At 48.1% G+C, this 27,769-nt stretch overlaps 1 protein-coding gene and 1 long non-coding RNA gene across 18 annotated transcripts; one reads left to right on the top strand and one right to left on the bottom strand.

Annotated features, from left to right (window-relative positions):
- Positions 1 to 293: 293 nt before the first annotated feature.
- LOC132345318 (uncharacterized) lies at positions 294 to 3,786 on the top strand. Its single transcript, XR_009494601.1, has 2 exons — positions 294 to 468; positions 1,778 to 3,786. It is a non-coding gene; the product is annotated as an uncharacterized lncRNA (long non-coding RNA).
- LOC505078 (apolipoprotein L, 3) lies at positions 2,929 to 27,769 on the bottom strand. 17 transcript variants are annotated; one of them, XM_059886160.1, is made up of 13 exons: positions 27,669 to 27,769; positions 25,680 to 25,832; positions 25,357 to 25,480; positions 24,576 to 24,689; positions 22,163 to 22,271; positions 20,713 to 20,839; positions 18,060 to 18,183; positions 15,231 to 15,367; positions 14,799 to 14,898; positions 12,807 to 14,720; positions 9,421 to 12,611; positions 7,978 to 8,104; positions 2,929 to 5,544 (listed from the first exon to the last, which is right to left on the bottom strand). In XM_059886160.1, the coding sequence occupies exons 11-13, from the start codon at positions 9,449 to 9,451 to the stop codon at positions 4,716 to 4,718; spliced, it is 987 nt and encodes a 328-aa protein (XP_059742143.1). In that variant the 5' UTR covers positions 9,452 to 12,611; positions 12,807 to 14,720; positions 14,799 to 14,898; positions 15,231 to 15,367; positions 18,060 to 18,183; positions 20,713 to 20,839; positions 22,163 to 22,271; positions 24,576 to 24,689; positions 25,357 to 25,480; positions 25,680 to 25,832; positions 27,669 to 27,769; the 3' UTR covers positions 2,929 to 4,715. The 17 variants fall into 17 exon arrangements, with proteins under 17 accessions (XP_059742143.1, XP_010803630.1, XP_059742142.1 ...); XM_010805328.3 differs by having other exon boundaries at positions 9,421 to 9,529; positions 10,525 to 10,643; positions 12,488 to 12,611; ... (2 more) ...; positions 15,231 to 20,839; positions 22,163 to 24,689; XM_059886159.1 differs by having other exon boundaries at positions 12,807 to 12,960; positions 14,799 to 14,901; positions 15,231 to 18,183.

Raw genomic sequence — 27,769 nt, 5'->3', positions numbered from 1 at the left:
TCCACATCCAGGCTCTGTCCTTCGGGCCATGGTCTCACCTCTCTGAGCTTCCATTTCCTTTCTTTTGTCAACTAGTGACAATCAAGGTTTTCTCAGACAGTCGTCCTGAGGATGGGGAGATGGGCGGGGGTCCTACCTCCTCTACTTACCCAGGAGTCTGCCTCTGACTGAGTGTGAACAAGATCCAGCTGTTCTCAGCTCTGCAGCTGCAGCCGCCTTTTGTGTCTCTGCAATAAACCACGAACACTTTCTGGTCCCAGATATATTCGGAGAACCAAAAGGGAAAGTGAAACCCTCACTTCTGAGTGGCTCAAGTTACCAACACCCTGCCCACCAGGCCCCGCCCAGACCTATTCCCCGCCTCCTGCTGCCCCCTTAGAGAAACAACCCCAGCCCTGACATTTCACATCCTTCTGACACAGCCCACCCTGCCTCGGCTCCTTGAAGGAGACCTGCCACCAACACACCGTGAGTCCCTTGGCCAAACACTCCCCCACCCCATGGCCGACTTTCTAACCCTCGGCCCTCCCCTCCCCGCCCCCTCCGCAACCCACTCACCAGCCTGCCTGCTTTATTCACCTTATGCCACCAGCATGTGGCACAGTTCCAGAACACACCAACTCCTCACCACACACTGGTCATATTGCTGCTGCCGAGGGTCACATCCACGTGGCTTCTAGGGTTTGTTCATGCAGGTCCTTCTGCCAGGGACACCTGCTGCATCGAACCCAGAGAAATCATACTCACTCTGTAAAGCCAAAGTCTGGCATCACCTCCTCTGAGAAGCCCTCCAGGACCTCCCCTGCAGAGTCCCCTGTCCCTGCTCTGCTCCCTTGGCACCTGGGAGAGGGGCCTAAGGCCACCCCTCAGCCTCTCTGTCCACGCCCCACCCAACTCCTTTTGATCAAGTCCTTCTAGACTTGGCCCTGCTGACAGGCACAGAACTAGTGCCTTCAGGTCCTAGCAACTCGCCTGAGGAGGCCCAGCCTTGGCGGTCAAGGTCATTTGGATGGAGGCCAAGTCTGTGGGAAGGGCTGAGAGCCTGCTGTTATTTTCTACCCTGGATTATTTCTAGTTGCACAGTTTCTTTTGTCGAAATGGAGGACCTTTACAGGAAGGCTGGTGATCTGGCAACTCAAAAGTCAACAACAGAAAACAGTCTGATTTTCCGTTTGGTTCCTGAGCAAAGAGCCACAGTGTATGGAGGGCTGAGCATTAGCCACCCTCTGTGCAGGCTCTGTCCATATCTTTCCTGTTGTACTCTCACATCAGCTCTAGGAAGTGTCGGCTCCATTTTTCAGATAAAGAAACAGAAGAAAAGGTCCTAGGCCTGAGAGTCCTGGTGGACTTTTCTTTTTTGCCCCCACCACAAGGGGCAGCAGTGGGGCTGGAACCCCATGGAGGCCCACCTGCCCTTCCGTCAGGGCTGCTTCATCCCAGAAAATGGCCCCAGTCATCATGGTCACCTTCGCCTTCCAGAGGGAGGGACAGAAGAGTGATGGGTGTTACTCCATGAGGACTACTCTCTACAGTTTGGTCTGACAATTACCCTGGAATGCAGATCAGGAATCTGACCTGATTTTTGCAGTAAGGTAGCTGCTGGCAGGGGTGAGGAGGGGGCTTTCTTCCAGCAACTCAGGGGAGGAACCAAGATTCAAACCAAGTTTGTCACTGCCTATTGTAAATCCCACTCCTTGTTTAAAGTTCCTTTTTTTCCCCTTTAAATGATTTTTTTCCCAGTAAACTCCCTCCTACTGATTCTTCTCTCTTCCACTAGCATGAGTTTATCTGGAAGTTAAGCAAAACCACCCTGAGATGCAGAACTCAGCTACTCCAGAGGAACTGTGTCCAGTTGTCATGAAGGTTCTCTGCTGAGAATGCCTAATAGATGCCAGACATCATGGACTCAATAAACACAAGCTCTTGGGAGAGCCACCATGGGAGCTGCAGACTCAAATCAAGGTGAGGATTCAGCAAGACTTAAAACCAGGGACATGAGCTGAGATCACCCCATTTGGAGATCCTAAAGATTCAGTGACGATAAAATTGGGCTCCACTTGACCCCAACATCACAAGAGAAGTACCCCAGGATGGCTACAGTGACCCACCTGCCTGTCCTCATCCCTTTGTATAGGATCAGTGGGAGTGAGTAGGGAGCTTCAGACTGAGCATGTGACCTGAGGGCTTTAGAGTCATCAGAGTTGCTGATGGAGATGGGCACCAGGGGGCAGAGCACAGGGGATCCCCTCCAGGCTGACAGCACAGGTGACCTCAGGGGAACTGGTCTCGGCCACTCTCTGCAGGCTGCTCTCGTCACAATAGCCACAGTGTGGAAGAAAGGAAAATAATATAAGAAAAATCCTGTCTATACATACCACAGACTATTACTCACTTAAAAGAAGAAGAAAGTTCTTTTTTAAAAAATTATTTTAAAAGGAAGAAAATTCAGACTCATGCTATGGACTAGATGCACCTTGAAGACATTGTGTTCAGTGAAATAAAACAGTTACCAAAAACTTATTGTATTTCCTGTTATTATTAGGTTTGCAGAGTAGGCAAATCGATAAAGACAGAAAGCAGGGTGGTGGTCGTCAGGGCCTGTGGGAGGGGGAGAGGAGTTACAGTCCAGCAGAGTCTCAGGTTTCAGGAAGAAAGAATGTGGAGACGCATGGTGGTGATGGCTGCACAATAGATGAATGTGTTCGATACCACTCACCTGTACACTTAAAAATGGTTAAGTGGTCAATTTTAGGTTGTGTGTATTTTACCACAGGAAGTAAAAAAGAAAGAAAAAAAATCCCATCACAAAGGACAAATATTGTATGATTCCAATCACATGAGGTCCTGAGAGGAGGCAAATTCATAAAGATCAGAGGTACACTGGCGCTTGCCAGAGGTGCAGAGGAGGGAGAATGAGGTATTCGTATATAATTGCAACAGAGTTTTATTTTTGATGTAAAACATTCTGTGGATGGATGGTGATGCTGGTTGTACAGTCACGTGAGTTTCCTTAATACCACTGAACTGTACACATAAAAGTGGGTAAAATGGTAAATTTGACAATTTTCAAATATTGAAACAATATTTGTTAAAGCTGAACCTTTGTGGGAAAACATAGCAGCACCTGAACGCTTTACAGTCTGTAAAACACTTTCACACTCAACATCGTGCAAGCTACCACAGCCCTGCGATGGAAGCATTTACTCTCCTAATGGCACCTGGGAAAACTAAGGTTCAGACTGGCCCCCTGTGGGGAAACTGGCAGGTCGTTCTGTTTTCTGGACTATGCCATTTCCTTAGAGGAAGAGAAATCCTTCAACCTTCCAGTAGTCTAAAAATGTACTTTCCTTCCGTAAATGTTCCCTGTTAGCTTGAGATGAGTCATAAACATCAATTACCGCTTGTCCGAAGAAGAGAGCTCAGAGGCCCAAGTCCCTAGGGGCCACAGGGAGCTGAGTCTGGCGGGGCCAATGGGGTCCCTCTGCAACTGGCATCAAGTGTCAACTCCCTTCTGGAACAGCCCCACCTCAGGGGGAAAGCTGCCTGAACTCTTCCTTCACAGAGACTCTGGGTCCCACTCTGCTGTCCACATCTCTCCATCTTCCATGAATGGGGAGAGAATTTGGCATCATGCAACCCTCCTTGATGGGGATAAAATGGAAGCAGTGATAGACTTCATTTTCTTGGGCTCCAAAATCACTGTAGATGGTGACTGCAGGCATAAAATTAAAAGACATTTGCTTCTTGGAAGAAAAGTTATGACCAACCTAGACAACGTATTAAAAAGCAGAGACATCACTTTGCCGACAAAGTTCCCTGTATTCAAAGCTATGATTTTTCCAGTAGTCAAGTTTGGATGTGAGAGTTGGACCATAAAGAAGGCTGAGCACTGAAGAAGTGATGCTTCTGAACTGTGGTGTTGGAGAAGACTCTTGAGAGTCCCTTGGACAGCAAGGAGATCCAACCAGTCCATCCTAAAGGAAATTAGTCCTGAATATTCATTGGAAGGGCTGATGCTGAAGCAGAAACTCCAATACTTTGGCCACCTGATGCGAAGAGCTGACTCATTTGAAAAGACCCTGATGGTGGGAAAGATTGAAGGTGGAAGGAGAAGGAACAACAGAGGATGAGCTGGTTGGATGACATCACCAGCTCAATGGACATGAGTTTGGGTAAACTCCTTGAGTTGGTGATGGACAGGGAGGCCTGGCGTGCTGCAGTTCATGGGGTTGCAAAGAGTCGGACATGACTGAAGGACTAATTGAACTGAGCTGAAGAACTTATAAAAAATTTCAAAAGGATAAATATGTACATAGATACATGTATAATGGAATCACTTTGCTATACACCTGAAGCTAATACAATATTGTAAATCAACTATACTTTAATAAAACATGGAAACAAACAAGTCACTGCCTGCTGAGTTCAAATGTGAGTTGATGCTGGAGAAGTAGAGTTAGAGACCATCACCAGGGGAAACCCTTCTTGCTGGAATATCAGGCCCTGGGGAGGGTGATAGAGGAGCCCCTGCTACTTGTGCTGGATCTCTACAGTCCTAAATCTTTGGCTTTCTTCCATTTTCAAAGCTCCTGTATCCTGGCCTCTCATTGCTAGTCTCCCTTTCTCTCCCTTATTCTTCCCTCAGTGTTTTCTTAAGTCCAAAATAAGTGCTTTCTCCCCTTGATCCTGCACACGTCCCTGGTTCCTGCATTGCTCTAGGGGTGGCCCAGTCGGGCCCTATTGCAGACTTCATAGATACAGGTGAGCTTCTCCAACTTCGTCTCCAGCTCCTGGGCTTTCTGCCTCATCTTCTCAGCCGATGCTGTCTTTGCCCCCTGCTGCAATTCCTGTGCATCTTTCACCAGGCAGTATACGTCCAGCCCCATGAATAAACCTGACACAATTCCTCTCCAGATACGGGCTCCTCTAGTCACTGACAGAGCTGTGCCTTGGAAATGACTTCTCACCTGCCGGGCACTTTGGACAGAGACTCGGCCAGTGGTTATGTAGCGCTGAGCAGTGGCTACTAATCGAGGGTAGCCTCTGGCCACCCTGATGGCACGAATATGCTTCCCAAATTCTTTAACTTTGATGAGATGCCTTTTATAGGATGTTATTTTGGCTCTGTCAAGGAGACTGGCCTGGGATTCTGCTGATGACAGGTTTACCTTTTCCACCACCATGGTGGAAATACCTGTTACAGCAGATGCTGCTCCCAGCCCTATTCCAGTGGCTGAGAGTCCCAGACTGAGGCCTGCTGTAAAGGGTGCCAGAACCACGCCAAGGATGCTCAGGGCACCAGACGCAATGCCGGTGGAGGAAGCTACCACATTGGAGATGGTGCAGTCCCTGTGCACCTTGTCAACATTGTCTGCGAGCTCATGGAGTTTTTTTATGTTCTCCTTCAACTCCTGTTTTACCTGAGGAAACTCCTTCAAAAACCTCTCCTTTTCCTGCTGGCATTTTTGGAGACTGTCTTTGTCCTCCTCGGCCAAGTCTGTTAGCAGCTTGATCAGATATTCATAGAGTACATCTGCCTCTTCCCTGTAACAGAACATTAAAGCCTTAGAAAGACAGTTTGCTTGTCTATGAAACAGGCTCAACAAGCTCTATCCTGCATAAACCATAGAGATTTTATTGTAAATCACAAGAATTATACTAATGTAAAAATATTTCCAACCTTAAACCCTCATTTGGATATTGCTAGTGCTCCATGTACTTATTCAGTCATGGAATAAATAAGCAAAGGTCATCTTAGGAGACCTTTAACTTAAGACAGATATTTGATAAAGACACCTCAAAGGCAGACCAATACCATCACTTCCAGACTGTGTGTAAATTGGGACCTTCACAGATAAACAAAGAGAATTGGGATTAGAGCAGAAAACCCTTCATTCAAGGACCTTAGTGTATAGTGAAGAGTCCACTTGTTCTTTACTCTTGGCTACTAGGATGTGGTCGCTAGGCACCAAGAATATTCTGGCTGATAAGAATGTCCTCGTTTGCCTGGGACTTTGGCCACTGGACTGTCTGGTAAGTTGACATGTGATGGGCCTCTGGGTCACGTGGTATCAGTTCTGACCTCTGGAGGAGCTGGGCTCTAGGGCATTGGTCTGACCTCTGGAAGGGGCTGGAGATGACAGGTCAGGGTAACTTGTTGTTAAATAGGGTGAGCATCTCTGGCAGGCAGTGCTCCATGTGTCCTGCCACACTGGACCTAGGACAGTAATGCATCCTGGGGACAATGGAAGCTTCATGTGTGAAACCTGCCCAGATCTGCCCTGTGGCTGATGGGAAACTGCCCCCTTCCCTGTAATAAATCATAACTGAGATCCTGAAGCTTTAAGTGAGTCTGTGCATCCTTCTAGGGAGTTCTAGAACCTGAGGGTGGTTGTGGGATCCCCCAAATTTTCCCTTGAGGGAAATGTAAGGACAGTCCTGGGACTGTGCCCTCACACTTTTCAGATTGGCTAACTGTGCGCCTAGAATTTTATTTTTTTAAAATCAAAACTCAGCTAGAAGGACCCTTAACGATCATTTTGCTTGCATCTGCTCTCACCCAAGCCTGATACCCTTGGCCTTCTCAGCAGAAGGACACTGGGTCTGTCCACTGCCCATATTGACTGGGAAGCAGGAGATGTGCTGTGAGCCATGTTCCTTGTGGGCCCTCCAGCCCACCTCAATGACTCCTGACCCAGCACCCAGGGCCCCTGACCTCTCAGGGGTCACGTGTTAATTTGTGACAGCTTCATGAGCCTGTGGCCCAAGGCTGTGTGGAACTTTATGGAACGTCTAAAGATTCAAGAGACTTGAGGAAACACCCATCTGAACGGCTGAGACTGAAGAGACCGGTGCTTGCACAGCTGGTGGAGGAAGTGTTTTCCTCTTTGGTGGGGATGCATGAGGCTCCTCAGAATCCCTCAAATGACACACAATCGCAGCCACTTACTATGACCCTGGAGGGCTCCCTGAGCCACACGGCCTTCCCACTGTCAGGGTGGCTCCACGTAGACTAGAAGAGGGTCCCAGATGGAGGGAGATTCCAGGTCCCAGGCAGGGTAGGGAGGACAGGGTCATCCAGGGCCCTGTGCACAGCTTGACGGGATCCCATCAGGAGGGAAGAGATGTCCCTTCCCAATCCCAGGACCTCTGTTAGAGTCACACCCCTTCAGTTCTGTGTCCTTGGGGCCTACTCTCCTCACTCTAGTCCTGGCCCTGCTGCCCAGGCCTGCCTACTAGTCCTCCCACCTGGACCCTCTGCTCCACCTGACCCCTAGGTCTGACCCTCGTTCCCACCTCTGACTCTGCAGTTCACTCTGAGACCATCACTACAATCCATAAGATTGAATTGCTATTCCCACTGGACACTTAACCCATAGCAAATGTGAGACTCAGAGTTGGACAGGGCTAGTTCCAGGATCCTACCAGGTCCAATCAGTTCCCCTCTGGCCTCTCTGCCTTATTGGCCAGCAGGAACCTGCAGTGTTGGTATAATTCCTAAGATGGGGAATGAAAGAATTCTAGTCAGAATCCCCAGAAACACAAAATGATGTTTGGGTCAGGATTTTCCAACTTGACCCAAAGGAAGTCCTCTTTGGTTCTTGTCTCCAGGAAGAAGGTCCCTGATTCTTCCCAACAAGCTTATTTTAAAATTAACATTTACTGAGCACCTACTCTGTATCAGCAATCATGAAAAGCACTTGCGTGCATGATCTCAGAGTCCTCACAATAAAACTGAACAGATGATGAAGCAGAGAGTAGTTCAGTAACTCTTCCAAGGTCATATAACCATCCCTTTCTTGCAGGTTTCATCTCTTCTCAACCCAACATCATTCAATGCCAACAAATAACACGAAGGAAACATTCCACATAGGATCTTGAGGAGGAACATCCTCAGATCCTGCCTGGAGATAACTAGCCTGGGAGAATCTTCCTGGGGGCATGTTGGTGACATTCCTGGTGTATCTGCACGGTTACCTGGACAAATCAGCCTCGGTCACAAAATTCTTCCAGGGTTCATCTTCAGTGAGCAGGAATTGCAGTTCTTCCAAACTCACACTCTTCTGGACATACTCAAAGACATCCTTATAGAAGCTTTGGCTCTCTAGACAGGAAAATAAAAATTGAAGATTCGAATAAACTATGGTGTGATGTAAACGGTATCGAGTATAGTGGTTAAAGTTCACCTTTCAGAGCAGCATTCATCTGGCATGCTGTTGATGGATTTATCTGGGGTCTCAGGTGGACTGTATGCACCAGCCCCAATTCATAAGTTAACGCCCAGACCCACCCACTCTGCAATGACTGTATTAGAAGATTGGGAGCTTTAGGCAGTAATTAGGTGAAATGAGGCCTTAAGTGTGGGCCTTAATTCAGTAATATCAGTGTCCATATTAAATGAAGAGATGTCAGATCTCTTCCTCTCTCTTTCTCTTCCTTGAAATGAAGTGCTCTTAGGTTTTCTTTTTCTCATGCATCACTAAGGGAGAAATGAACAGGGCTCACGTGGAGGAAACCCACAGCACTAGATCTGTGTGTTGACTGATTAAGGTGGTGTGGGTGGAGGAAACAACTGAGCACCTGGGGGTCTGCATGGGCATTTGAGAACAATAGAACTAGTACCTGCCTGAGGCAGTCACCTGGTAATCAGGTGTTTATATATGGCAGCACTGGGCAGGTGCCCTAGCACAGCACAGGAGAGAGGGGATTCTAGAGAAGGGGAGAGGTTTCTACTTGGAACTAACACATTCCAGGTAGAGGGGACAGCACGGCACTAGGCAGGACCTACTATGTGGCAGGCCCTGGCCCAGGCCACAGACACACATTATATTTGGTCCTCATCACAACATAGGGAAATATTCTTCGCATTTTACAGGTTAGGACAGGTAAGGTGCTCCAGGTCACACAGGTGTGGTAGGCAGCAAAGGCCAGATTGGGGTTCAGTTTAGAGTCCGCTGACCACACAGAGCAGCTGGGTGGGCAGCAGGGCAAGGGTGGAGGAAACAGCCTCTGTGTTGACACCCCAGGGTCTGGGAGCAGAAGGAGGCTTGGACCAAGGGAGAGGGCAGGAGAAGCTCCAGGGGACCTCCTCGCCCTGTCCCACTGGCCTTGGGGACTTGCTCTGCTGTGCCCACCCCCCATCATGGGCTGCCCTGCCTCACTTCTGAGTCATTAGCAGGGGGTCAGGAGGCAGGGGGAGGAAGTTAGCATCTAGTCTGTGGCTCCCTGAGGAGAGGACCAGGAAAGAGGCTGTGGGGACAGACCACCAAGTGTTAGGGGACTCCCCATTGCCTCTCTGGGGGATGCTTATCCACGCCTTTCTTGGTTCTTGATTACTGGGCAGGTTGATTTGGCCTGGAGCCACCACCCTCAATTCTGGGTCACAAGTAGGAACCTGCCAGAGATGAGGTGGCTGACTACCTGAGCAGTCCCTGGGATCTTCTGAGCTCATGGTGGCAGCAGCAGGGTCTCAGAGATCTCCCTTCAGCTAACCCGTCTGCGTCAGGCTGGAAGAAGGTGTCGTTTCACCCTTGGGGAAGAGAAAAGAGATTGTGGGCTTGATTGCATGTGAGCAGTGGCTGAGGGAGACGTGAGGGGCGAGGTCTTGGGTGGTTTCCCCTGGACAGCCACCAGTGCCACCTGGGCCTTAACCCAGCATTGTTCTCTGTCCCCTGAGCTCTGCAGATCACTTGTTAAGGAAAGTTACTCATCCTCCCACCGTCCTCCCCAGTCAGAGTTCTGCTCTCCTGTTGGGGTACAAGAGAGGACAATCAGACAGGGGACAGCCATCTGCGAAGTTTTAGGAGCAATAAAACCAGAGACAGAAGAACAGGTAGGAAGGGAATCCTCTGGAAATTACATGACGTTGGGAACGCTTGTGTTACTAATTGGTTATAGGTGATATTGATCCACTGTCTATGATGTGCAGGCCTCTGAAACTCACGTAAACTTAGGTCAGTCCAAGTTTTCCCATTTCTGCTGGAGCCCGGCCTTGAACCCAAGTCTTTCTGATCCAAAGTCCAGGTTTGTGATGACTATGCTCTACTTGCTTTAATGTACAAAATGTCAATTTGTGGATGTATGTTAGTCGGAAAATGACTCTTTTTATTGCAAAATGATGTCATGCACCCTGTGCTCGAGTCTCTGCCTTGATAACATTCCTGGTGCTGTAGCTCCCACGGCCCACATCTTCCTCGCTTCTGCAATAGCCTTTATCCCACAAACCTTTTTTCTGGAGTCCCACCAGCCCCACTCCAATCCCTGCAGCCCTGCCCTGGTCAGCTGAGGACCCGAATGGTGTCATCTTTGCTGTCCACTCCTGATTGTTGGACTTCAGGCTGTTTTTAATTCTTTATGTAAATAGTAGTGCAAAGAACACTCTTCTTGCATAAAACTTTGCCTCCATTTAAGATTCTTTCATTAAGCTATTTCTAGAAGTAGAATGACTGGATCCAAGGGTATCAACACCTAACATTTTTTCACACTTAAGCTACTTTGTTATGCAAAGAAACTGTACAAATTTACATTCACACATATCATATGCGATGGTGTCCATCCTTTGTCTTGCCAGTTCTCTGTTATTTTTTTAAATAGCAGATCTTTATATAGAGAGAATTTCTTTTGGTTCCGGTTGTGACTATCTTCTGTTGGGAGATGAGAAAGGAAGCATGTCAATTACACTTAGGCAGTATTTTAAGAAGGCAAAAGAGTACTTATTTAAGTATTCTTGCTGAGACCTGACTGAAGTGATAGTAAAGGTCCTTATAGTTACAGTAACAGCTACTCGTGAGAGTGGCTTGTATTTCATATTTTGCTCTGCACTGGTAGTTACTCTAAGACTTTATAAATTATAATCCATATTGTTCTGATAACCAGGAGGTGTGTACTACTGTATCCCCTTTTACAGCTAAGGAAGCTGAAGCATAGATGTTCTGTGATTTGCCCAAGGTCAGAAACCTTCTTCCTGGAGAACTGAATCCCACCCCATTCTCTGGGCTCAAGACCCCATACCAGGCTTCTTCTCACTTTTCTGATAATAATAATACATAGAAAGCAAGGATGGTGGTGACAGGAACCCAGAGTGTTCACACTTCCTCCCTTGGCTGAAAATTATGACTGCTTTTTTTTTTTTTTTTTTAACCAATTGCAACTTTTTCCTTGCTCTGGTCTCCCCTCTCAGTAGATAGAGTTACTGAGATAATCACTGGTAAAACTGCTCCTGCCATTCTGTACAGCACCCAGTCTAGAGTGGCCCAACTTCCTTAGACTATCCCCCAAACCCCCTAACCTGAGCCCTGATCCTAGAATCTTTCTATCACCTTCCCTCTGCAATGCCCAGGATTCCCCTCAAGAATAGTAACCATCAGCTTGATTACCAGGGAGTATGCCTGGTGACGGAGGCGGTGGGCACCGACTGTGTGGATGGGAGAGAATTAACACAGACAGGCCCGTCTCCAGGCATGTGGGAGAGGAGAGCTGGCTTGTCCCCTGCCTCCTTCTCTGCCTCGAAGCTGTAGGACCCCAGGAGCCAGGGCAGCCAATTGAAATTGGGAAACACAAGGACCAAGAGCCAAGGCAGAGAGAGGAGGAGGGTGTGGGCAGAAAGGGCTGATCCTGGATGATGCCAAACACTTGAAAATGCATTTGGACCGTCCACCTCATCCTTCCATCCTTCCCTGCCATTCTTGTCCTGGTCCTGACCCTTGTCTGGGGCCTCAGCTGGGTGTGGATGCTGGATGGATCTCCCTTCTGCTGGATTAATATCTGAGTGTCCTCCTCTGTTAGCCTCTGATTGGTCACTTCCTGGAAAGGCTGCCAGTGGGAGAGGGGAGGACCCTAGAGAAGCCTGTCCCTGCCCAACTGCATGGCCAGACACAGAGACATTCCCTCCACGTGGGCAGACAGAGATTCTACCAAACCTCTTCTTCCACGTGGTACAGCTCATACTCTATGGGCAGAGACAGGAGGGGTAAAGGCAGTTTCAAATTCAAAGTCCTTAGCCCATCACCAGGCCCTCCCGATGATCCTACTCCTGTCTTCCTCACCCTCCTGACTCCACAGGGCCTGGACCAGGGGCTTGGAGGACTCCCAGCTGGGGGGACTCTGATTCCCTCCCAGCCTCCAGGCCTTCGCTCGGGCTGCCCCTCCAAGGCGTTTCCCTACCTGCCTCACCAGGTGAAATGTTACTTGTTCCTGGAGGCCCATCTCAAAAGCTTCCTCCGCCTTCTGTCTTCCTCTAATTCCCTTCCAGTCTCCCTTGGAATATTGCCCTTTCCTGCCTGTGGGTCTGTTTGTGTGGAGTTTCTGCAGCTCCCAGCACAGGGCGGGGGCTCTGTCTCTTCTCTGCTGCTCCTCCTGCTCCAGGGCTTCTGGGGCTCCCTCCACCCTCCCGGGCACAGCCTGGCTAAAATACGAGGTGTGGGACCTGTTACTGGGGCATGAATCAACCAGATTCTCAAAGACATAGTACTACACCTCTTTTACTTACAGTTAAGTAATTGCATTTGTTTTCCTTGTCTGTCTTCACAAAAGCTCTTTCTGATAGAGAGTGCCATCAGATTTCTGAGAGTTTCCATATATGGGCATCCCACGCTTTACCAGAAGATCACCCTCTGCCAGTAAAAGAGGACGTGATACCTACATGTTCTATGCTCTCCACCATCTTAGTTTAAGAAAGTTTCTGTATGAACACTGTACTCTCAGGCAGCAGGAAACACCTGCATTTTTCATATCTCCTTACTCCAGCCATGATATTTTTATAAGAAGAGAAAGAGGAAGAGAGAACTGTGGCAAAACATGAGGCTTACCTAAAATCTGATATACTGTCCTGAGCCCCTGAAGACTTGAGCAGGACATTTCTACACCTCCCCTCCCACAGGATGTCCAGTTCAGGTCTGGTCTGGGTGTGGGGCCCAGCTTCCCGCAGCCTCTTGCTCTCTGCTCCCAAACTGCTCCCTGGGACTTTGAGGGGAAAAGTGTAGAGTCATTTCTTGACTGCAATGGAGGCACTTTTGAAAGCACAGAAATGGGTGTGCTACTCTTTGACTGAGAAAAGTACCACATAAACATGTCCTGCTTGAATGAGAATGAGAAGAAGGAAAAAAAGGAAGGGGGAACAAAGAGAAAGAGGAAGAAACAAAAAGATTCTAATCAATCAATCAATCAATTCCAAAGGATCTAAATGAAAATGGAGAAGAAAAAGAACTAGAAACATACTAGAAAAAAATGTTAAAAATAATTTTGAGTTGGACCAACCATTCTCATCAAGACACAATTGCCTGAGTCATAAGGAAGGTCTGATTTATTTGACCTCTTGAAAACTAAATATTTCAAAAGGATGCTACAAACCAAGTCAGAAAAGAATGAGAGACTGGAAGACACTGTTTGCAATATTTATAGTAGACAAAGATGAACATTCCCAACACAGAGAGAGCCTAAAATCCACATGAAAAGACTGAATGCCGTTTTTCACAAATGCGTGAGAGATGTGAACAAACAATTCCTGGGGAGGCAACTTGCCCAGGGTTGCCTCTCCGTGGACAGAGTGGGGCCAAGTCCAGACCTTCTGACATGGGTATGTAAGAGAGGAGAGTGGAATGTTATTTTAATAATCCAGAAATTTCTAGGAATGTCTCTACCTTTATAAACACTTAGATCTAATCTCATGCCCCTCTTGTTATACTGATGTATCTACAGTTTTGTTAGGGGAAGCACACTGATTGAAACCGCCCACCCTGGCCAGGCACCATAGTAACCATTTGCATGAATTGTTTCATGACAGGAGATCCTTATAAGGAACACGGAACTAATAAGCCACCACCAACCGGAAGAGCTTGGGAAAGGTCTAAAGCCGACACCGTGTGTCCGTCCACTTCCCAGAATCCCTCTCGCTAGCATCCATTTTGGCTGAGTGATGCGTGCGCCACCAGGAAAGACTCTGAATTAGAATGATTGGCCAAAACCACCCGGAAACTAATGCCATCACCACAAAAGCCGAGACTGTGAGCCACGTGGCAGAGCAGTTCTCCTGGGTTCCCTTATGGTACTGCTCTCCACCTGGGTGCCTTTTCCCAATAAAATCTCTTACTTTGTCAGCACATGTGTCTCCTTGGACAATTCATTTGTGAGTATTAGACAAGAGTCCAGTTTCGGGCCCTGGAGGGGGTCCTCCTTCCTGCAACAGTTTGGCTTCTTGTCTTAAGATCATAAACCCTGTATCATCATGTGGGCGTTGCACAGCAGGGCCTGCGTCTCCCCACTTGGTCTCCTGTCCTTCCTCTCTCAGGTCTTCATTTTTCCCAGGACCTGGCACCGAGCAGGCACTCAGGACAGCGTGGGTGATGAAACCTGATTCCTTGTATCCCAAAAGAAACCGTTTGCCCCCATCAGTCCCCGCACGGCACCCAGGGGCAGACTCAAGGTGCCCAGGCCACAAGGAGGAAGGACTCTAGCCCCCCTGCCCTCCTCCATCCCCTCAGCTTTCTAGAAATTTCCCAAAGTACTGAGCACCCACAACATAAACCTTCCTTCTGGGGTTGCTGCTCATGTCTCACGGGTCCACATCCCAAGCAGAGACCACCTGTGCAGGCGTCTACCTCCCTCTTCACTGTTCAGGGGTCCCGGGGGTGGGAGGAAGCCATCAGAAACATCTGCTTCCACTTCCAGGCTCTGTCCTTTGGGCCATGGTCTCACTTCTCTGAGCTTCCATTTCCTTTCGTCAACTAGTGACAATCAAGGTTTTCTCAGACAGTGGTCCTGAGGATGGGGAGATGGGCGGGGGTCCTACCTCTTCTACTTACCCAGGAGTCTGCCTCTGACTGAGTGTGAACAAGATCCAGCTGTTCTCAGCTCTGCAGCTGCAGCCGCCTTTCGTGTGTCTCTGCAATAAACCACGCACACCTTCTGGTCCCAGATATATTCGGAGAACCAAAAGGGAAAGTGAAACCCTCACTTCTGAGTGGCTCAAGTTACCAACACCCTGCCCACCAGGCCCCGCCCAGAACTATTTCCCTACTCCTGCTGCCCCCTTAGAGAAACAACCCCAGCCCTGACATCTCACATCCTTCTGACACAGCCCACCCTGCCTCGGCTCCTTGAAGGAGACCTGCCACCAACACACTGTGAGTCCCTTGGCCAACCACTCCCCCACCCCATGGCTGACTTTCCAACCCTCGGCCCTCCCCTCCCCGCCCCCTCCGCAACCCACTCACCAGCCTGCCTGCTTTATTCACCTTATGCCACCAGCACGTGGCATGTTCCAGAACACACCAACTCCTCACCACACACTGGTCATATTGCTGCTGCCGAGGGTCACATCCACGTGGCTTCTAGGGTTTGTTCATGCAGGTCCTTCTGCCAGGGACACCTGCTGCATCGAACCCAGAGAAATCATACTCACTCTGTAAAGCCAAAGTCTGGCATCACCTCCTCTGAGAAGCCCTCCAGGACCTCCCCTGCAGAGTCCCCTGTCCCTGCTCTGCTCCCTTGGCACCTGGGAGAGGGGCCTAAGGCCACCCCTCAGCCTCTCTGTCCACGCCCCACCCAACTCCTTTTGATCAAGTCCTTCTAGACTTGGCCCTGCTGACAGGCACAGAACTAGTGCCTTCAGGTCCTAGCAACTCGCCTGAGGAGGCCCAGCCTTGGCGGTCAAGGTCATTTGGATGGAGGCCAAGTCTGTGGGAAGGGCTGAGAGCCTGCTGTTATTTTCTACCCTGGATTATTTCTAGTTGCACAGTTTCTTTTGTCGAAATGGAGGACCTTTACAGGAAGGCTGGTGATCTGGCAACTCAAAAGTCAACAACAGAAAACAGTCTGATTTTCCGTTTGGTTCCTGAGCAAAGAGCCACAGTGTATGGAGGGCTGAGCATTAGCCACCCTCTGTGCAGGCTCTGTCCATATCTTTCCTGTTGTTCTCTCACATCAGCTCTAGGAAGTGTCGGCTCCATTTTTCAGATAAAGAAACAGAAGAAAAGGTCCTAGGCCTGAGAGTCCTGGTGGACTTCTCTTTTTTGCCCCCACCACAAGGGGCAGCAGTGGGGCTGGAACCCCATGGAGGCCCACCTGCCCTTCCGTCAGGGCTGCTTCATCCCAGAAAATGGCCCCAGTCATCATGGTCACCTTCGCCTTCCAGAGGGAGGGACAGAGGAGTGATGGGTGTTACTCCATGAGGACCACACCCTACAGTTTGGTCTGACAATTACCCTGGAACACAGACCAGGAATCTGACCTGATTTTTGCAGTAAGGTAGCTGCTGGCAGGGGCGAGGAGGGGGCTTTCTTCCAGCAACTCAGGGGAGGAACCAAGATTCAAACCAAGTTTGTCACTGCCTATTGTAAACGCCACTCCTTGTTTAAAGTTCCTTTTTTTTTTCTTTAAATCATTTTTTTCCTCAGTAAACTCCCTCCTACTGATTCTTCTCTCTTCCACTAGCATGAGTTTATCTGGACATAAAGCAAAACCACCCTGAGATGCAGAACTCAGCTAATCCAGAGGAACTATGTCCAGTTGTCATGAAGGTCCTCTGCTGAGAATGCCTAATTGACGCCAGACCATCATGGACTCAATAAACACAAGCTCATGAGAGAGCCACCATGGGAACTGCAGACTCAAATCAAGGTGAGGATTCAGCAAGACTTAAATCCAGGGACGTGAGCTGAGACCACCCCATTTGGAGATCCTAAGGATTCGCCAAGCTAGATATCATATTCAAAAGCAGAGATATTACTTTGCCAACAAAGATCCATCTAGTTAAGGCTGTGGTTTTTCCAGTAGTCATGTATAGATGTGAGAGTTGGACTGTGAAGAAAGCTGAGCGCCGAAGAATTGATGCTTTTGAACTGTGGTATTTGAGAAGACTCTTGAGAGTCCCTTGGACAGCAAGGAGATCCAACCAGTCCATCCTAAAGGAAATCAGTCCTGAATATTCATTGGAAGGACTGATGCTGAAGCTGAAACTCCAATATTTTGGCCACCTGATGTGAAGAGCTGACTCATTTGCAAAGACCCTGATGCTGGGAAAAATTGAAGATGGAAGGAGAAGGGGACGACAGAGGATGAACTGGTTGGATGGCATCACTGGCTCAATGGACATGAGTTTGGGTAAACTCCAGGAATTGCTGATGGACAGGGAGGCCTGGCGTGCTGCAGTTCATGGGGTCACAAAGATTCGGACATGACTGAACGATTAACTGAACTGCACTGAAGAACTTATAAAAAATTTCAAAAGGATAAATATGCACATAGATACATGTTTAATGGAATCACTTTGCTATACACCTGAAGCTAATACAATATTGTAAATCAACTATACTTTAATAAAACATGGAAACAAACAAGTCATTCCCTACTGAGTTCAAAGGTGAGTTGATGCTGGAGAAGTAGGGCTAGAGACTCTCACCAGGGGAAACCCTTCTTACTGGAATATCAGACCCTGGGGAGGGTGATAGAGGAGCCCCTGCTACTTGTGCTGGATCTCTACAATCCTAACTCTTTGGCTTTCTCCCATTTTCAAAGCTCCCCTATTCCTGGCCTCTCATTGCTAGTCTCCCTGCCTCTCCCTTATTCTGCCCTCAGTGTCTTCTTCAGTCCACAGTAAGTGCTTTCTCCCCTCGACCCTGCACGCGTCCCTGGTCCCTGCACTGCTCTAGGGGTGGCCCAGTCGGGCCCTACTGCAGACTCTCATAGATCCTGGTGAGCTTCTCCAAGTTCTTCTCCAGCTCCTGGGCTTTCTGCCTCATGTTCTCAGCCGATGCTGTCTTTGCCCCGTCCTGCACGTCCTGTGCGTCCTTCACCAGGGAGTACAGGTTTACATTTTCCACCACCATGGTGGAATTACCTGTTACAGCAGCTGCTGCTCCCAGCCCTATTCCAGTGGCTGAGAGTCCCAGACTGAGGCCTGCTGTAAAGCATGCCAGAACCATGCCAAGGATGCTCAGGGCACCAGACACAATGCTGGTGGAGGAGGGTACCGCATGGGAGATGGTGCAGTCCCTGTGCACCTTGTCAACATTGTCTGCGAGCTCACGGAGCTTTTTTATGTTCTCTTTCAGCTCCTGTTTTACCTGAGGAAACTCCTTCAAAAACCTCTCCTTTTCCTGCTGGTATTTTTGGACCCTGTCTTGGTCCTCCCTGGACAAGTCTGTTTGCAGCTTGATCAGATATTCACAGAGTACATCTGCCTCTTCCCTGTAACAATGAACATTAAAGCCTTAGAAAGACAGTTTGCTTGTCTATGAAACAGGCTCAACAAGCTCTATCCTGCATAAACCACAGAGATTTATTGTAAATCACAAGAATTATACTAATGTAAAAAAGTTTCCAAGCTTAAACCCTCATTTGGATATTGCTAGTGCTCCATGTACTTATTCAGTCATGGAATAAATAAGCAAAGGTCATCTTAGGAGACCTTTAACTTAAGAGAGATATTTGATATCTCTCTTAAGGCAGACCAATACCATCACTTGCAGACTGTGTGTAAAATGGGAACTTCACAAATAAACAAAGAGAATTGGGATTAGAGCAGAAAACCCTTCATTCAAGGACCTTAGTGTATAGTGAGGAGTCCTCTTTTTCTTTGCTCTTGGCTGCTAGGATGTGGTCACTAGGCCCCAAGAATATTCTGGCTGATAAGAATGTCCTCGTCTGCCTGGGGCTTTGGCCACTGGACAGTCTGATGAGTTGACATGTGATGGGCCTCTGGGTCACGTGGTATCAGTTCTGACCTCTGGAGGAGCTGGGTGCTAGGGCATTAGTCTGAGCTCTGGGAGGGGCTGGAGATGACAGGTCAGGGTAATTTGTTGTTAAATAGGGTGAGCACCCTGGTGGGCAGTGCTCCATGTGTCCTGCCACACTGGACCTAGGACAGTAATGCATCCTGGGGACAATGTAAGCTTCGAGTGTGAAACCTGCCCAGATCTGCCCTGTGGCTGATGGGAAACTGCCCCCTTCCCTGTAATAAATCATAACTGAGATCCTGAAGCTTTAAGTGAGTCTGTGCATCCTTCTAGGGAGTTCTAGAACCTGAGGGTGGTTGTGGGATCCCCCAGTTTTTCCCTGAGGGAAATGTAAGGACAGTCCTGGGACTGTGCCCTCACACTTTTCAGATTGGCTAACTGTGCGCCTAGAATTTTATTTTTTTAAAATCAAAACTCAGCTAGAAGGACCCTTAACGATCATTTTGCTGGCATCTGCTCTCACCCAAGCCTGATACCCTTGGCCTTCTCAGCAGAAGGACACTGGGTCTGTCCACTGCCCATATTGACTGGGAAGCAGGAGATGTGCTGTGAGCCCTGTTCCTCGTGGGCCCTCCAGCCCACCTCAATGACTCCTGACCCGGCACCCAGGGCCCCTGAACAGTCAGGGGTTACATGTTAATTTGTGACAGCTTCATGAATGTCCACCCCAAGGCTGTGTGGAACTTTATGGAACGTCTAAAGATTCAAGAGACTTGAGGAAACACCCATCTGAACGGCTGAGACTGAAGAGACTGGCACTTGCACAGCTGGTGGAGGAAGTGTTTTCCTCTTTGGTGGGGATGCATGAGGCTCCTCAGAATCCCTCAAATGACACACAATCGCAGCCACTTACTATGACCCTGGAGGGCTCCCTGAGCCACACGGCCTTCCCACTGTCAGGGTGGCTCCACGTAGACTAGAAGAGGGTCCCAGATGGAGGGAGATTCCAGGTCCCAGGCAGGTTATGGAGGACACGGTCTGCAGGGCCCTCTAGCCCAGCTTGAGGGGATCCCATCAGGAAGGGAAGAAATGTTCCCTCTCCCACTCCCAGGACCTCTGCTCTGGTCACAGCCCCTTCAGTTCTGTGTCCTTTGGGCCTACTCTCCTCACTCTAGTTCTGGCCCTGCTGCCCAAGCCTGCCTACTAGTCCTCCAACCTGGCCCCTCTGCTCCACCCTGACCCTTAGGTCTGACCTTGGTCTAGGCCTCCCTGGTTCTTTGGACAAGATGACTACACTTGGTTCCCCACCACTGACTCTGCATTTCACTCTGAGGCCATCACTATAATCCATCAGATTGATTTGCTATTCCCACTGGACACTTAACACAACAAATCTGAGACTCAGAGTCTTAAACCCACAGGCCCAGAGTTAGACAGGGCTAGATCCAGGATCCCACCAGGTCCAATCAGTTCCCCTCCAGCCTTTCTGCCTTATTGGGCAGCAGGAACCTGCAGTGTTGGTATAATTCCTAAGACAGAGAATGAAAGAATTCTAGTCGGAATCCCCAGAAACACAAAATGATGTTTGGGTCAGGATTTTCTGACTTGACCCAAAGGAAGTCCTCTTGGTTCTCGTCTCTAGGAAGAAGGTCCCTGATTCTTCCCAACAAACTTATTTTAAAATTAAGATCGAAAAAAAAAATTAATAAAATAAAATTAAGATCGATTGAGCACCTACTCTGTGTCAGCAATCATGAAAAGCACTTGCATGCATGATCTCAGAATACTCACAGTAAAACTGAACAGATGATGAAGCAGAGAGTAGTTCAATAACTCATCCAAGGTCATATAACCTGCCCTTCCTTGCAGGTTTCCTCTCTTCTCAACCCACCATCATTCAATGCCAACAAATAACACGGAGGAAACATTCCACATAGGATCTTGAGGAGGAACATCCTCGGATCCTGCCTGGAGGAAACTAACCTGGGAAAACCTTCCTGGGGGCATGTTGGGGACATTCCTGGTGTACCTGCATGGTTACCTGGACAAATCGGCCTCGGTCACAAAATTCTCCCAGGGTTTGTCTTCAGTGAGCAGGAATTACAGTTCTTCCAAACTCACACTCTACTGGACATACTCAAAGACATCCTTATAAAAGCTTTGGCTCTCTAGACAGGAAAATAAAAATTGAAGTTTCAAGTAAACTATGGTGTGATGTAAACAGTATCGAGTATAAGTGGTTAAAGTTCACCTTTCTGAGCAGCATTCATCTGGCATGCTGTTGATGGATTTATCTGGGGTCTCAGGTGGACTGTATGCACCAGCCCCAATTCATAAGTTAACGCCCAGACCCGCCCACTCTGCAATGACTGTATTAGAAGATAGGGAGCTTTAGGCAGTAATTAGGTGAAATGAGGCCTTAAGTGTGGGGCCTTAATTCAGTAATATCAGTGTCCTTATTAAATGAAGAGACGTCAGCTCTCTTCCTTTCTCTCTCTTCCCTGAAGTATTAAGTGTCCTTAGGTTTTTTCTCATGGATCACTAAGGGAGAAATGTGAGCATCACTCAGGGCTCACATGGAGGGAACCCACAGCACTAGATCTGTGTGTTGACTGACTGGGGTGGTGTGGGTGGAGGAAACAACTGAGCACCTGGGTGTCTGCATGGGCATTTGAGAACAATAGAACTAGTACCGGCCTGAGGCAGTCACCTGGTAATCAGGTGTTTATACATGGGAGCCCTGGGCAGGTGCCCTAGCACAGCACAGGAGAGAGGGGATTCTAGAGAAGGGGAGAGGTTCTACCTGGAACTAACACATTCCAGGTAGAGGGGACAGCACGGCACTAGGCAGGACCTACTATGCGGCAGGCCCTAGCCCAGGCCACCGACACACATTATATTTGATCCTCATCACAACATAGGGAAATATTCTTCTCATTTTACAGCTAGGACAGGTAAGGTGCTCCAGGTCACACAGGTGTGGGAAGAAGCAAAGTCCAGATTGGGGTTCAGTTTAGAGTCCGCTGACCCTCACAGAGCAGCTGGGTGGGCAGCAGGGCAAGGGTGGAGGAAACAGCCTCTGTGTTGACACCCCAGGGTCTGGGAGCAGAAGGAGGCTTGGACCAAGGGAGAGGGCAGGAGAGGCTCCAGGGGACCTCCTCTCTCTGTCCCACCTGGCCTTGGGGACTTGCTCTGCTGTGCCCACCCCATCCATGGGCTGTCCTGGCCTCACTTCTGAGTCATTAGCTGGGGGTCAGGAGGCAGGGGGAGGAAGTTAGCATCTTGTCCGTGGCTCCCTGAGGAAAGGACCAGGGAAGAGGCTGTGGGGACAGACCACGAAGTGTCAGGGGACTCCCCATTGCCTCTCTGGGGGATGCTTATCCACACCTTTCTTGGTTCTTGATTACTGGGCAGGTTAATTTGGCCTGGAGCCACCACCCTCAATTCTGGGTCACAAGTAGGAACCTGCCAGAGAGGTGGTGGCTGACTACCTGAGTGGTCCTTGGGAACTTCTGAGCTCATGGTGGCAGCAGCAGGGTCTCAGAGATCTCCCTTCAGTTCACTGGTCTGTGTCAGGCTGGAAGAAGGTGTCCTTTCACCCTTGGGGAAGAGAAAAGAGATTGTGGGCTTGATTGCACGTGAGCAGTGGCTGAGGGAGCAGCGAGGGGCGAGGTCCTGGGTGGTTTCGCCTGGGACAGCCACCAGTGCCACCATGTGCCGGGAGCCGGTGAGGCATTCCGCTCGTGACAAAGGTCATGAGGAAGGAGGCTCGGCATACGCAAAGGCGGGATCGAGCCTCAGGAGTCCACCCGGATATTCTCGAGCATTCCCCCCCCCCCCCAAAAAAAAAAACCCAGAGTCTGCCTACTTTATTGCTTTGTGCTCTCACCTCTGACTTTACTGGGGGCTGTCCCCTACCACCATCTCACTCTCTCTGTCAGAGTTAACTTACAGCTCCAATTAATAAAGTTCCTGGGCAATTAGGAGTGTTTAAATCCAAACCCCTCAGATGGCTCTCTAACTCGCCTGACAAGTTTACCCGGACTCCTGCAGCTATGCATACGATTGTTTACAGTCTCCCAGCCTCGAGAGGCACGGGAAGCTTAAGATATTCAAATAGCTTAGAGCCTCTCAGAGAGTTAGAAACTGTCAGAATAAACTAGTATAGGATTTCATTGATGAGTCAATGTTTGTTGCCAAGTTTTCACATCCCCTGAATTGTATCCTTGAATATGTATTAATTAATAGTGGGTATGTAGAAAAAATAAGTAGTGGCCTTGGTGTTAGTAACTTTAGACCCTTAAGGTAATAAATTCTTTCCTTTGTTGTAAACCCATTACACATCCGCCCTATAGGAATGCAATTTTATCTTCGGAAGATGGCGCCAAACCTTAAAATAATTACTCTTAGAGAAAATAAGTCTTTGTTGATAAGTGCTTGTCAAGAGTCATAAAATGTTAGTAGGCCTTCTGGCCAGAAGATGATGTAAATCACCTAAACCATTTGTATACGATAAATTTGCAGGAAAGAACCCTGGTTTTTGATAAGAATCAAAGACCTATGACTTTGCATCCCCTATTATCCTCTATGTGTAACTTAGTGTATAAAAGCCCCTGTTAAAAATAAAGCTACGGGCCTTGCTCACCAACGCTTGGTCTCCCCATGTCATTCTTCCCTTTAACTTCCAGCTGAGTCTCCATCTGGAGCACGGAACCCACCACGCTTACTAATTATGCCTGGGGTTCTAAGACCCACTCGAGAAGGTGTCTAGGGTGAGGCACCTTCCGCTATTCGAGAGGGCGCCTGCGGCCTACGTAAGTGGTGCAAACTTCTTGTCTTGAAGTTTTATTGGTCTCCCGCGTAAACCAAGCTACTCAGCTTCTTTTCTCCACTGAATTTTCCTACTGAGCTATCCTCATTCTATTACTCTTTATATCTTTGATAAATAAATAAATAGTCGCCGACGCCGTCTCCCCTTCGAATACCCTGGATCAGCCGGGGCTGGTCCTCGGCAACCATGGATTTAACCTAGTGTGGTTCTCTGTCCCCTGGGCTCTGCAGATCACTTGTTAAGGAAAGTTACTCATCCTACCGCTGTCCTCCCCAGTCAGAGTTTTGCTCTCCTGTTGGGGTACAAGGAGAGGATAATCAGACAGGAGAGAGCCATCTGCGAAGTTATAGGAGCAATAAAACCAGAGACAGAAGATCAGGTAGGAAGGGAATCCCCTGGAAATTACATGAGGTTGGGAATGTTTGTGTTACTAATTGATTATAGGTGATATTGATCCACTGTCTATGATGTGCAGGCCTCTGAAACTCACGTAAACTTAGGTCAGTCCAGGTTTTCCCATTTCTGCTGGAGCCCGGCCTTGAACCCAAGTCTTTCTGATCCAAAGTCCAGGTTTGTGATGACTATGCTCTACTTGCTTTAATGTACAAAAAATGTCAATTTGTGGATGTATGTTAGTCGGAAAATGACTCTTTTTATTGCAAAATGATGTCATGCACCCTGTGCTCGAGTCTCTGCCTTGATAACATTCCTGGTGCTGTAGCTCCCACGGCCCACATCTTCCTCGCTTCTGCAATAGCCTTTATCCCACAAACCTTTTTTCTGGAGTCCCACCAGCCCCACTCCAATCCCTGCAGCCCTGCCCTGGTCAGCTGAGGACCCGAATGGTGTCATCTTTGCTGTCCACTCCTGATTGTTGGACTTCAGGCTGTTTTAAATTCTTTATGTAAGTAATAGTGCAAAGAACACTCTTCTTGCATAAAACTTTGCCTCCTTTTAAGATTCTTTCATTAAGCTATTTCTAGAAGTAGAATGACTGGATCCAAGGGTATCAACATCTAACATTTTTTCACACTTAAGCTACTTTGTTATGCAAATAAACTGTACAAATTTACATTCACACATATCATATGTGATGGTGTCCATCCTTTGTCTTATCTCCATTATTTTTTTAAATAGCAGATCTTCATATAGAGAGCACTTCTTTTGGTTCTGGTTGTGACTATCTTCTGTTGGGAGATGAGAAAAGAAAGCATGTCAATTACACTTAGGCAGTATTTTAAGAAGGCAAAAGAGTACTTATTTAAGTATTCTTGCTGAGACCTGACTGAAATGATAGTAAAGGTCCTTATGGTTATAGTAGCAGCTACTCATGAGAGGCTTGTATTTCTGATTTTGCTGTGCACTGGTAGTTACTCTAAGACTTTATAAATTATAATCCATATTGTTCTGATAACCAGGAGGTGTGTACCGCTGTATCCCCGTTTACAGCTAAGGAAGCTGAAGCATAGATGTTCTGTGATTTGCCCAAAGTCAGAAATCTTCTTCATGGAGAACTGGATCCCACCCCACTCTCTGGGTTCAAGATCCCATACCCAGCTTCTTTTCATTTTGCTGCTAACAACAATAATAAATAAAAAGCAGGGATGGTGGTGACAGGAACCCAGAGTTTTCACACTCCTTCCCTTGGCTGAAAATTATGACTGCTTTTTATTTACCAATTGCACCTTTATCCTTGCTCTGGTCACCCCTCTCAGTAGATAGAGTTACCGAGACAATCTCTGGTAAAACTGCCCCTGCCATTCTCTGCAGCACTCAGTCTAGGTGTGGGACTTGGTACTGGGGCATGAATCAACAAGATTCTCAAAGACATAGCATTACACCTCTTTTACCTACAGTTGAGTAATTCCCTTTGTTTTCCTTGTCTGTCTTCATAAAAGCTCTTTCTGGTAGAGAGTGCCATCAGACTTCTGAGCGTTTCCATTTATGGGCATCCCATGCTTTTCCAGAAGATCATCCTCTGCCAGTAAAAGAAGATGTGAGACCTACATGGTCTATGCTCTCCACCATCTTGGTTTAAGAAAGCTTTTGTATGAACATTGTACTCTCAGGTAGCAGAAAACACCTGCTTTTTTTTTTCAAGTCTCCTTACTCCAGCCATGATATTTTTATAAGAGGAGAAAGAGGAAGAGAGAACTGTGGGAAAACATGAGGCTTACCTGAAATTGGATATCCTATCCTGAGACTTGAAGACTTGAGCAGGACATTCCTAAACCTCCCCTCCCACAGGATGTCCAGTCCAGGTCTGGTCTGGGTGTCGGGCCGAGCTTCCTCTAGCCTCTTGCTCTCTGCTCCCAAACTGCTGCCTGGGACTTTGAGGGGAAAAGCATGGAGTCATTTCCTGACTGCAATGGAGGCACTTTTGAAAGCAGAGAAATGGGTGTGCTACTCTTTGACTGAGAAAAGTACCATTTAAACATGTCCTGCTTGAATCAGGAGAAGGAGAAGGAAAAAAAGGAAGGGGGGATGAAGAGAAAGAGAAAGAAACAAAAAGATTCTAAACAATCAATCAACAAATTCCAAAGGATCTAAATGAAAATGGAGAAGAAAAAGAACTAGAAACATATTATAAAAAATGTTAAAAATAATTTTGGGTTGTGGAAACCATTCTCATCAATTGCTGGAGCCATAAGGAAGGTCTGATTTATTTGACCTCTTGAAAACTAAATATTTCAAAAGGATGCTACAAACCAAGTCAGAAAAGAATGAGAGACTGGAAGACACTGTTTGCAATATTTATAGTAGACAAAGATGAACATTCCCAACACAGAGAGAGCCTAAAATCCACAGGAAAAGACTGAATGCCGTTTTTCACAAATGGGTAAGAGATGTGAACGAACAAATCCCAGGGAGGCAACTTGCCCAGAGTCACACAGCCCTCTGTGGACAGAGTGGGAGCAAGTCCAGACCTTCTGACATGCGTATGTAAGGGAGGGGAGTGAAATGTGATTTTAATAACCCAGAAATTTCTAGGATGCCTCCACCTTTATAAACACTTAGATCTAATCTCATGCCCCTCTTGTTATACTGATGAATCTACAGTTTTGTTAGGGGAAGCACACTGATTGAAACCGCCCACCCTGGCCAGGCACCATAGTAACCATTTGCATGAGTTGTTTTATGACAGGAGATCCTTATAAGGAATATGGAACTAATAAGCCACCACCAACCGGAAGAGCTCGAGAACGCTCTAAAGCAAACACCGCGTGTCCGTCCACTTCCCAGAATCCCTCTCGCTAGCATCCATCTTGGTTGAGCGATGCGTGCGCCACCAGCAAAGACTCTGAATTAGAATGATTGGCCAAAGACCACCCAGAAACTAATCCCATCACCACAAAAGCCGAGACTGTGAGCCACGTGGCAGAGCAGTTCTCCTGGGTTCCCTTACCCTACTGCTCTCCACCCGGGTGCCTTTTCCCAATAAAATCTCTTGCTTTGTCAGCACATGTGTCTGCTCGGAGAATTCATTTCCGAGTGTTAGACAAGAGCCCAGTTTTGGGCCCTGGAAGGGGTCCTTCTTCCTGCAACAGTTTGGCTTCTTGTCTTAAGATCATAAACCCTGTATCATCATGTGGGCGTTGCACAGCAGGGCCTGCGTCTCCCACTTGGTCTCCTGTCCTTCCTCTCTCAGGCCTTCATTTTTCCCCAGGACCTGGCACTGAGCAACACTCAGGGCAGTGTGGGTGATCAAACCTGATTCCTTGTATCACAAAAGAAACCGTTTACCTCATCAGCCCCCGCACAGCACCCAGGGGCAGACTCAAGGCGGCCAGGCCACAAGGAGGAAGGACTCTAGCCCCCCTGCCCTCCTCCATCCTCTCAGCTTTCTTGAAATTTCCGAAAGGACTGAGCACCCACAACATACACCTTCCTTCTGGGGTCGCTGCTCATGTCTCAGGGGTCCACATCCCAAGCTGAGACCACCTGAGCAGGCGTCTACCTCCCTCTTCACTGTTCAGGGGTCCCGGGGGTGGGAGGAAGCCGTCAGAAACACCTGCTTCCACATCCAGGCTCTGTCCTTCGGGCCATGGTCTCACGTCTCTGAGCTTCCATTTCCCTTCTTTTGTCAACTAGTGACAATCAAGGTTTTCTCAGACAGTCCTCCTGAGGATGGGGAGATGGGCGGGGGTCCTACCCACCCTGCTTACCCAGGAGTCTTCCTCTGGCTGAGTGTGGACAAGATCCAGTTCTCAGCCTGTAGATACAGCCACCTTCTGTGTGTCTCTGCAATAAACCACGCACACCTTCT

This window comes from Bos taurus, chromosome 5 (assembly GCF_002263795.3).
Source record: "Bos taurus isolate L1 Dominette 01449 registration number 42190680 breed Hereford chromosome 5, ARS-UCD2.0, whole genome shotgun sequence".
NCBI lineage: Eukaryota > Metazoa > Chordata > Mammalia > Artiodactyla > Bovidae > Bos > Bos taurus.
The sequence above is the reverse complement of the archived record's forward strand: the minus strand, read 5'-3'. Positions and strand labels throughout refer to the sequence as shown.